Source organism: Biomphalaria glabrata, chromosome 8, assembly GCF_947242115.1.
Source record: "Biomphalaria glabrata chromosome 8, xgBioGlab47.1, whole genome shotgun sequence".
In the NCBI taxonomy this organism is placed as follows: Eukaryota; Metazoa; Mollusca; class Gastropoda; family Planorbidae; genus Biomphalaria; species Biomphalaria glabrata.
The window spans coordinates 5,964,676-5,976,478 of record NC_074718.1 but is presented as its reverse complement, the minus strand read 5'-3'; the positions used below and the strand labels follow the sequence as shown (position 1 = coordinate 5,976,478).

Genomic DNA, 11,803 nt, shown 5'->3' with positions numbered 1-11,803 from the left:
AGATTTACTTGTCATCGAGAGAAAACGTGACACGGCGTCTCGCCAAATATTTTACTGAAATAGAAGCAATTCTTTTTTTTTTTTAAACAATAGAAGTAGAATATAGTGTACGATGATTTTGAAACAGAATCTGCAATGCACATTCCTACCAAATGAAGTATCGTCAAGACAATAGTTCTAACACATTCCTACCAACTGAAGTATCGTCAAGACAATAGTTTTAACATATTCCTACCAACTGAAGTATCGTCAAGACAATAGTTCTAACAGATTACCACCAACTGAAGTATCGTCAAGACTCAAGACAATAGTTCTAACACATTCCTACCAACTGAAGTATCGTCAAGACAATAGTTCTAACATATTCCTACCAACTGAAGTATCGTCAAGACAATAGTTCTAACACATTCCTACCAACTGAAGTTTCAAGACAATAGTTCTAACATATTCCTACCAACTGAAGTATCGTCAAGACAATAGTTCTAACATATTCCTACCAACTGAAGTATCGTCAAGACAATAGATCTAACACATTCCTACCAACTGAAGTATCGTCAAGACAATAGTTCTAACATTAACATTTGCAACTTCATAACAAAACTGTTCAATATGTAGGGCACTTTTCTCAGCTGGTTAAAAAAAAAAGTGACATTGACCTTTTCTAAAAAAATCTGAACTCTACGGTAACATAAAATTTTTTTTAGCCCTTCAATGTTGGTAATTGCAACTTTGAAATACAGTGATGGATTAAAAAAAAAAAAAAAAAGATTTGGACTTCGAGGGATTGATTTTTAGGTGTGGGAGAAAAAATGTGCACAGTTTTGAAAGATCTGGAGAGTGAACATGTTTTTTTTAATGTCTGGAAAAGTATTCCTGATTTATCTACGATCAACTGAAGAAACTATATATATCTACATATATATCTACTATATCTATATCTACACAACATATACTGCAAACATAACCTGTATATATACTCAACTTATACTGCAAACATAAGCTTTATATCTACCCCACATATACTGTAAAAATTACCTTTATATCTACCCACATATACTGCGAACCTAAGCTTTAAGACCATCTGCCCACATGTATTTTTGTCCATTACACATAAAAGGGTTCCTGCAGCTGTTCATTTGTGTATATTTTTACACATTGATCCACTGCACATGGTCTCCCACCTTGTAAGCAAATGATTGTAATTTCACGACAGGCAGTTCCAAAAGAGAAAAGATATGAACAAAACACTTGTACCATTAAAATATATATTTTATTACTAAGTGATGTACAAATGAAGACATATGAAGTGAAGCAGACCATACATTTATGTTATACATGTCCTAACTTATTGCATTCATGTTATCTTGACTAATCATGTTATGAATTGAAACATGGTGAACATAATTTGTTTAGACTAATCTCTATATTATTAGTCATATTTTATTGAAGTTATTGACACCTGCTTGGTAAGACAGTTAAGAAATGATCCTTCAAATATTTTTTTTTGTAACTTAACTTGCTTTGATAATTGCAAATAAAAAAAAAAATTTAACTAAAATTATTTTTGCGTTTCTTCTGGCATCTGTTTAAATTGAGTTGTTCCTACAATTTGCTTGACACTATTTGTTAAGCTTGAAGACAATGAGGAATAAGAAAGTTGACAAAAGTAGAGCAACAAAATTGTCATCTAATGGACCTCATTCACCAAAATGAATTGTCACATGATAACCATTGATACAACAACAAAAAAAAACTGTCACGTGATAGCCATTGTTGATTCGAATTAGGTCGTAAGTTGTATAGAAGAGATAGGGAAGCATGGGGCGCCATGTTGTTTGTTTAGGATTGGTGAATGAGGCCCATTGGAATTCATAATGTTTTTTTTAAACTAACAATGTGTCAAGTTATTCAACTGATAGCATGAAGATTTGTTGAAAGCAAGTCATAGCCATAGTCACTGAAAGTTTGTTATGAGCTAGTTCAAAAGGGAGGTCACTTATGCATACATTGTATTTGTACACAGTTATACATTTTAAAGAGAGAGAAAAAAAACGTGTAAGAAAAAAAAAATACAACTGGACGACATTCTCTGCAGTGAATGACAAATGACGTGACTTTGTATGGCAGTTTGACATGAAATGTGCTACGCATGAAAAATTTTTTTTTTTTTTAACATTCGATTGGTTTCAATGCTTTCTATTAATACAGTAAGTGAATGAAATGACAACATTAATGATATCAACAGCTGCATCCAGTATAGGGTTTTATAAACAGTAGCTTGTATTGTGCCATGGGTATTTGTGAATCAAAAAGTTTTCACCCAGAGTGCAAGAATCAGGCACCCTGGCCATAACCAAACAAAGCATCCATCCTCCCAGAGACTCCATCAATGACTAGAGTTCTACATAACTGATCATCTAATTTCACTGGAGAAGACATATTGCAACACCTAAAGATTCAATTAGAAGAAAATCACAAGACCTCACAAGGTTTAAAACTAATTTGATTCTTTAGTCCTATCTCATGACCACCTCACCTCCACTCAAATTTGGTAATAACAAAAAAAATCTCAACTCAAAATTTCATTTAAGAAACAAGATTTACTTTTCAGAAATTGGTTTAGAGGACAAAATGGAGGAGCTTATTTTGAATCTTTTTTTTCCCCTACATTTTTAATATTTTTTTTAAAGGAGGAGAGGGGGGGGGGGGGCACACATTTCTAACATTAATACATCATTGTCAAATGTTTTATAAAAATAAATATTTCTCATATAATAAGAAATTTATGTTCATAATTATTACAATATAGAAAAAAAGGTTGCTCAAATACAAAGTTCTACCAACCAAATTTAAAACAAATTTCTAAAGTGTAAATCCTTTTGTTGTTTTCAGGAGTGTGGGTAGCAGAATGAAAGATGCATTTGTTCATAAAAATATAATTCTGTTATTAAGTATTGGATGCATAGTGTGGGCTAACAAAGTCTCTCACATAGTGGACTTGGAAATTGTGGCTAGAAATGACAGTAAATGCTTGGAATTTTTTATTTCCCTTTCAAATAAAAATGTTGCCAATAGATCATTATAAACAACTATACACACATACAAGAAATGTATAAATTAATTCTATATTCAAAGTAATAAATACAAGACAAAAGGGGAAATAATTTGAAAAAAATTGAATGTTTGAAATAACAGTAACCAGCGTCTCTAAGGGGGGCAGTCAATGTGAGAGGTGGTGAAAATAAAGGACAATGCCTTGAACTTCATCCCAATGGAGTAATAAATAATAATAACAGTAACAAACAAAAATATGAAGGGGACGTTTACTTCTAACTTTAACTCAGTAGTCACTGACATACATATCATTTTCACTCAACCACACATATTTGTAATTTCAATGAAGAATTGGAACTTTTAAGAAATAACAGACATCCAAAACATTCCATGTCAACATTTCATTCTTGCTTGCCAATTCAACAATATTAATTTGTAAACAATAATCAAAAAAAAAAACAACAACTATAGTTTAGTATGTGTATTTAGATATATGTCAAGATTTTGAAGATAGAATATCTGTTGGATCTAGAACCAGATTGTGCTCTAAAACTGTTGTCATTAAAGCAGAGGCGCAGTTAGGGTGGGGGGAGGCAGGGAGGGGGAGAACTTGAAAATCCCCCTGGGCCCCCACTTGAAGGGGGCCTTCAAATGAGTGGGGTTTTTTTTTTACATTAAATATTACTCAAAAGAGGGCAAGCCGCCTGGGCCCCCAAATGATGGCAAATTCCTAGCTACGCCACTGCATTAAAGATGATTCAAGAGTATTTACTTCACGCTTTATGTCATCCTAAGCCAGATTGAGTATTTAGGCTAGCTCAATCTCATTCACAAGAAAAAAGCACACAAAAGAAAAAAAAACAAACAGATAAAAATAGAAATAACAAAGAGTAATTGAAAGTATTATTCACTTATACATTCCTAAACAAAAGAATTTATTCTATTACACTTTACCAGATGATATCACAGGCAACTTGTGTAAATAAATGTTTATATATCAAGCCCCAAGTGCCACAAAGTAACTCCTGGCTCAACTCATTAAAGAAGTAGATTATAAAAAGCCCAAACCAGAAACTGGCCAGAGGGATGTATTAGTGAATGAAAAACTCAAAACCGGCACTGCTGTGAATGAGCGAGCGCATTAATGCAAGGTAAATCACCTGCCTATCTTTAAAGTCCCTATACCATGCCAAGAGACCACAAGAAAATAGTCTGTTTGGAGAGTTCTTCTGAACTCCAGTAATCTTAAAGCACAACAAGGAGTCTTATGAAAATCATTAAAGCAGCCTTAGCAGTGCGCTGGGTCCTGGGCGAGTGACTAAGCCATATCAGGGTCACGAAACTTTGTATGATGGGCTGACACTGACAAAAGATTCTATTTATTGCAATGCCCTCCTAAGGTGTGAGGCCCGTGGCGGTAGCCCAACTCACCATACCATAAGGCTGTCTCTGCATTTAAAAAGTTTTGAGTGTACCTTTAACTAAGAACAATTTCATAAATAACACTGTTGTGGGGTCATTAACTTCTGGAAGTGACCCTCTACAAAAAAAAATTATTTGATCTGATGCTTTGTACACATAAGACTAATGGACTGCGGCAGATTCCTTAAAAATGTGTCAAATGGTGAGCTGATAGAATAAACAAGATCAAATGGCTGACCACAGCTTAGATTTATAATGAAGAGCTAAAAAAAAAACAAGGATCAACAAAACTGACTGGCAGACAAGTGCTTTGAATGGAGCGAGCAGAGGGGTGATCTAGTTTATGCAAGAGAAATAAGCAATTCAGTCTCTTAGAGCAGCAAGAGGCGACCCAGTCCTACGATGGTAGTCATAGCAAACACACAAAAAATGTCAAATTTAGTTTAGAATTAGATTATTGAAATATACAATTTAAAAAAAAAAAAATACACAAATAGACAATATAAAATGAACATGTTATCAGTTCCTGTCATAGACATTTCAAGTTTAAAAAATGTCTACTTAAACAATATATTATATTTACATGTATATTTACATTATGTGCAAAGTTAATTTGACTTTTTCATTTTAATTACATTTTAATCAATACAATACACAAAAACAAAAAAAAAAACATTACTAAACTAAAAAACAAACTTGATTTTAAATAATTAAGCATACCCCTCAAAATTTTTTATTTTTTTGTATAAAAGTATTCTTTTATGTAATATACCTTCCTTTATTTGTAAATTACATACTAGATTTATATTTTTTTCAATATCACAACATGTGTTAAGTGCCTCACTGAATTGACTGACTTAATTGTAAAAGAAAAAAATTCCCCACCTCCCCCCCCCCCCCAAAAAAAATAAATTAAGATATAAATATAAAACACTGAAATTCTCATTTACTGTTCACAATCCTGCCCATTCATTTAAATGTAAATATTTTGTAAATTTGACATTCTTATGTATATTGTGTGTGTTTGAGTCGTGGTAGGAGCTAGACAACAGGTAGAATATAGGAGCTGGAGCCAAGATAGAATGTAGGAGCTAAAGTCAAGATAGAATGTAGGAGCTAGAGTGAAAATAGAATGTAGGAGCTAAAGTCAAGATAGAGTGTAGGAGCTAGAGTCAAAATAGAATGTAGGAGCTAGAGGCAAAATAGAATGTAGGAGCTGGAGTCAAGATAGAATGTAGAAGCTAGAGTCAAGATGGAATGTAGGAGCTAGAGTCAAGATAGAATGTAGGAGCTAAAGTCAAGATAGAATGTAGGAGCTTAAGTCAAGATAGAATGTAGGAGCTAAAGTCAAGATAGAATGTAGGAGCTTAAGTCAAGATAGAATGTAGGTGCTAGAGTCAAGATAGAATCTAGACAACAGGATGTATGAGCTGGAGTGAAGGCAGAATGTGGTAATCATAAAATCAGGTTTGTATTAGCAGGATAATTACTTTCACAAATATTTAGTACAAGTAAGCAAAAAAAAAAAAACAATAAAACTTTAATAGAAGATCTTTTCAAACCTTTTATGGGACTTAGAGATAGAGCAGGGGTGGGGGTAGTTAGCTTTAGTTCAAGCTCATCTTCTTTAAGATGGCATATGTCTGTGGAGTCATTAAGTTTTATAGTGGTCAGCACTAGAACCAACTGAATTTATTTCTCAACCTGATGCCAAGCAATTAGAGTTCAATAAACACAGGGATTTCAGTTCAAGCCTCCAATCCTTAATATCATCCACATCAGAACTAAAACACAAGCATTTAAAAATTGCTCAACCCATACTCCCATTAGTATTTTTCTTTTTTACAATCTTTATTAAAGGTCTGTTCGATATAAACAAATATGTATTATATCACAAAATAAGAAGTTCCTATTACCAAGACAACGGGTTTAGCGTACAAAAGAGACTTTGAGGCGGAAAAAAAAAAAAGTACAACCAATTATAATAATGTACATGATATTCCCATTTAAAATTTATGGAGAGTTTAAAATTAATATGACAAATATATTGAATAAGTCTTATATTGTCAATTTATATACTTAATACACTTAAAGAAAAAAAAATGGTAATGAACCTGCCTGCCAAGTATCTAAAACTATGACAACAATTTTAAAAGAATAGAGTCAGTGGTCGTCACCATAAATTGTACATACTAAAAGTTCATCCTTATTTACAAGTTAATACCACAAATTTTTTTTATGATAAAAAATTTTAACAGAAGTCGATTACCGCCATTTTGAATTTACTTGTCGGGCCTTTTAACATTTGACTTATCTCCTCGACAGTCAGGACAGTACCACTTTCCTTTGGGCTTTGTTCGGAGTCCAACACACCCAAAGTGATACCATTCTATTACACATTTTTCATTGTCACAGCCGATCATTTCACCGTAAGAAATGTTGTTGCAGGAACAGTAGGTTGGCTCGTTGGGATCAATCTGTACATTCATGGGAGAGTCTTCCCCGTTGGTTTCTTTCTTGGCCACTTTTCGTTTCTTTTTCTTCTTTGGAATCTTGTCCTTATCTTCCTGTGAATAAAAGGAGACATCCAAGTTAGACAACCAATAGGTCTATAACTTTACTATTACCAACAGATTCAGTTAATCAGGTAAAGGTAGGGGTATGTAAAGGTACCTTTTAGACCTTGTGATTTTAGGTGGCATATAATGTAAAGCTCATCTGTTTCTATTGCTAACCTTAACAAGGGTGTCATGTGATCAGCACAATGATCATTATTTATTCAACAAATGTCAGCTAGGTAACCAGGTAACCATTAGAGTTGGATGAACTCAGGGGCGGCCTAAAAATACTGAAGCTCAAAATCCCTGTCTTCACTGGGATTCAAACTCTAACCCTAACCCATCAAGCCAAGTGCTTTATTACTCAACCACCATGCCTCCATAGTTAGATAGATCATCACAAAATCAATAGAACTCAACACTTTCATTTGAGAATCCTAACAGTTTACTAACATAACAAATAAGCTATTATTGAACTTCGAGAAGTTTCTAAACTTTTTAAAGAACAAAAAAAAGTTTTCAGTACAACAGTCATACAAATAGTTGAGAATTTAAAAACAATGACCCTAAATTAAAAACATGTAACTATGCAGTTAATTACAGTTTACATTTGTAAAAGTTAGAATAACAGTCATATTAACAAGAGATTTTAAAAAGCCTCACTTTAGTTTCTTCTTCATTGATGTCATTCTTTGTCCGTCTTTGGCGCTTCACCGCAGAGTTGTTCTTCTCTGTCTTTTCTGGCTCCACTTTAATCTCCTTCTTGACAACAGGAGCCACAACTTCTTCTGGCTCTGGCTCTTTTGTTGACCCAGGGTCTGCAAGCATTCGTTTAGCTTTATTAATATTGTGTGTGGTAGTAAGGTAGCCAGTCAATTATGTCAAGACTTGGAAGAAAGGAAAGAGGAGGCAAGGATAGTTTCCCATAAACCAACTCCAATTTTTTTTTTCTCTCTTTCTACTCACTACGATGGCCTAAATGTTACAGCTCTGCCTCCTTCCTCTCCACATATTTGCGTCTCAAAAATGGCTCTAGCAATATTCCTAGAAATTTAACTGAGAAAAGAATGGCTCTAACAATATTCCTAGAAATTTAACTGAGAAAAGAATTACTAGCTTGTTGGCCACATGGGGAAAACTCTAGTTTGACCATTATAATTTTTCAACGTAAAAAATAAATAAATGTAAATTTGGCTGGAGACTATATCTAGGTCTATAGCCAACATGGCACAGTCAGCTGTATTACGGTAAAGTTTTTTCAATTTTATTGTGAAGTTTATAAGCACTGCTTATATTTGTACATAAATTTAATATTAATATAGATTACATCTTGATTCTAGATCTAGAAGTAGATCTAGACTAGATCTTAAGGAAGAGTTCAAAATTATAACTTAGGGCAGACCTGCCTACCAAAAAAAGTCCAAATGCGTAACGCTGATGGTCAAAATGCGTATTTTGGCACCAGAATGCGTAACACTTACGCGATCCACTATTTTGTCATATATATATATATATTAGATCTAGATGCCATGATTCGATCTACTATCTAAATCTAGATCAATACGACAATAGAGATGATATCTAGCTAGACTAGATCTGGATCTATGTCTATATAATGAATATAATCTACTGCTACTCTAGATCTGGGCTCAAGAGTGTTACCGATGCCGTGGATCCGCTACAAACGTAGGTCTACTCCAAACTTTCGTAGGCCTGCCTTTATCCTTGATCTATTCTATACTAAGACTAAGAATCTAGTCTAGATCTAGACTAGATCAGTAGATGTTATCGATCTAGATCTAGTCAATCTAAATCTAGATTGTAGAGTAATGACTAATGTAGAGAATCATGACATAACTGGCTAGACTCTAGCTAGTAGATCTATTCCTGTATAACAAGTTATCAAGATTGTAGATCTAGAATCCAGATCTAGATTCTAGATCTAAACTAGTTATCTACAATGTCACTCAATGTGTTTTGAATCGATTGCACTTCGATATTTTTTTCTATACAAATGAATACGGGAATCAGGGAATCAAAATAATTAATTTCTACTAATGAACTTACAAAAAAAAAATCACGTTGATGTATCAGCAAACTGACGGTACCAACCTGGTACCAACCCGCCACTCCCTCACTCTCGGGTTCTTCATTTCTAGACTAAATCTAATTGCTTTTAAGAACCAATTAACGTATAGATCTGGACACAATGTGTTCCCCCACCTTTTCTCCCCCCCCCCCCCAAACAGGACGGCTTAGCGTGACCTCCGTGACCGCTCGTAAGGTAGTCAAGAGAGGAAAACAAAAAGGATACGAAATGCGTAACGCGACGGGTTAAATGCGTATTTGCGTACTGACTGCCATTTTTGGGAGATTTTGCGTAACGAATACGCATTTTGCGTAACGGTAGGCAGGTCTGTTAGGGTCAAGTGATAGATCTGTATGTCCATATAATGAACATACCAATAAATAATCACAAAAGTATACCTTTTTCGCTGGCCGAATAAAAAAAATGTGTAAGTTCTAGCAGTTAACAGTGTTACAGGTTTGATACCCGAATTATTTAATTTTTAAAAATTATTTTATATACATTTGAAGTTTAATAATGGAGGTATTGTCTTTGAAAAAAAAAAAGTTTAATATTTTATTTTTCTTGTTTATAAACAGTTATAAAGCTTGCATTAGAATTTAAGATTTAGTTCCGTTTTTCTATATGGTATTTAAATAAAAATTTACCATAAGCTTAAACTTAGTATACTGGTATCAGTAGTTAAATATTTTAAAATAAATATGCTTTTTCTTTCAAAAAATATTAATTAAAGCAATCATTTCTAGTTTAAAATACAAAACTTATCCATTATTATGACAGTTGACATAGACTATTACATCTATATAAGACACACTATTAACAACTAGAGTTAACAGTAAGTGAATCTATGGGGAAAACAACGTAAGTAAATTTTACTTTCTTTTTAAATTTATCTCATTTAACATTGTAATTTAAATTCTTCAATGATATTCCAGAAAGAATAATTAGGATTACAGATTTTGCAAAAATAAATTAAACGCCTTTGTAAACTAGAGAAATATAAAGGCAACTAAGAATATAATTAGATTAATGTGAAGCATAAATTTACACTACCTAGATGTTCTCTGTCTTGATCCAGTTGTCTGGACCTATTCTCAATAAGATCTGTGATTAACTGAACCAGCTGTATTTTTTCATCTCCAATCTCTTGACAATGAATTAATGCCCTTTGCAATGCAAGACAAGCCTTTTTTGACGATCCTGTCTCCTTCATGGCAGTATTGCGCAAGTTTCTAATCTCTTCTAAAATAGCTGAGAATGTTAAAGAATAAAATATAAAGAAACCAAAAGATGATACAATATCGCTAAAAAAATAAAATGCCTTACAACCCCAAAGCAAGAGTTAATTACTTATCTTTTTCTTTTTTAATCTTAAAATATATGAAAAGCCTGAAAGGGTTAAAAAATTTTTGCAGATTTTTATGATGTGGATTTCACTCAAATACTGCAGATGGTACATGCATTTGGCTACACCAATACAACATTGATAGCTGTAGCCGATACATATGAAACAGAAATTTTACATGTTTTATAGATCATTTTCTTTATGGACACTATACTCTCTAGCAAGCCACATTTGTTTCCAATTTCCAATTAGAAAAAAACAACTGGTAAATCCTATAGTAGCTGCTTATAAAGAACAGGCACAAAATGGAACTACTCTTTTAACTCTAGCATTCATGCCAACAAAGAATCTCCTGTCACATTGCTAGTTAAATTTAAGTTTAAGTCTACTTAAAAATAAGTTATTCTGCAAGTTAAAGTACACAATTTAAAGATTTTGTGAAAGCTGTGTCATAATTCACAACCATTACTTATAATTTAAAGTGTACAACAGATTAGTCTAAGACCTAAGTATCCTAAGATCTACATTTTTTTATACAATTGAAAACCTTTAATAGTTTAATAAACAAGTTTCAAGACTGGTTAGTAGATGATGATGTTCTATGTTTTAGATCTAGATCTAATCAAAATCTATAACTACTTCAATTGTATTTATTCAAATTCCAAGTGATGTAATGTGTTCTGAACTTTGAATTGAGTGATTGATGATACTCAGACTGTGACTATCCTTTGAATTTGAAGTTTGATTGACACACCAAATCAAGGTGTCCAAGGCCAAGGCACAAACGTACAACAAAACAATCAGATTAAGTATTACATTATGTAAAAGAAGCCATTTATTTTAAAGACGTTTATAATTATGATGATCATAGATAGATATCATTAAGTTATTATCCGTACCTTTATTTTTTATATGAAGCTCTCTCATCTGTGATATATTTCGTTGAATATCGTCCGGCAGCGTCTCCATTGTATCTAAGTAATTTGATAAATAAGTTGCAGAACATATTGCCTCAACGGCAGCGTTATTGACCATAGCAGCCAGTTTTGATTTTTTAATGTTAATTAAGCAATATCCCTAATAATATAATCAATCACCATTTGTAAACAATGAAGATCGTTTTTTTTTAACTTGGCTTGCGTCTCTTGGTATTTTCGTTTCTGTGCATCCACTTTTTTTATATCTGGTCATGATATTTAAAATCTTGTTTTATTGTAAAATTCTTTATTCCATCTTGAGCAATAGTGTTTAAATGTAGCAATGCATATATCTAGATCTATATATTTCTATTAAAAGTATTTTAAAATAAATTATTAATTTTTAGACTGCATTAAG

At 32.8% G+C, this 11,803-nt stretch overlaps 1 protein-coding gene across 2 annotated transcripts; it reads right to left on the bottom strand.

The window, feature by feature from the left end:
• Positions 1-1,248: 1,248 nt before the first annotated feature.
• LOC106057305 (inhibitor of growth protein 1-like) lies at positions 1,249-11,705 on the bottom strand. 2 transcript variants are annotated; one of them, XM_013214448.2, is made up of 4 exons: positions 11,368-11,705; positions 10,177-10,374; positions 7,698-7,870; positions 1,249-7,043 (listed from the first exon to the last, which is right to left on the bottom strand). In XM_013214448.2, the coding sequence occupies exons 1-4, from the start codon at positions 11,501-11,503 to the stop codon at positions 6,759-6,761; spliced, it is 792 nt and encodes a 263-aa protein (XP_013069902.1). In that variant the 5' UTR covers positions 11,504-11,705; the 3' UTR covers positions 1,249-6,758. The 2 variants fall into 2 exon arrangements, with proteins under 2 accessions (XP_013069902.1, XP_013069903.1); XM_013214449.2 differs by having other exon boundaries at positions 7,698-7,852; positions 11,368-11,695.
• Positions 11,706-11,803: the final 98 nt, after the last annotated feature.

Coding starts and splice junctions, on each gene's coding strand:
- LOC106057305 (XM_013214448.2), bottom strand. CDS start 11,503: ATGGTCAATAACGCTGCCGTTGAGGCAATATGTTCTGCAACTTATTTA. Junction 10,375..11,367: donor GCTTCATATAAAAAATAAAG/GTACGGATAATA, acceptor TAACATTCTCAG/CTATTTTAGAAGAGATTAGA. Junction 7,044..7,697: donor TCAATGAAGAAGAAACTAAA/GTGAGGCTTTTT, acceptor TTTTATTCACAG/GAAGATAAGGACAAGATTCC.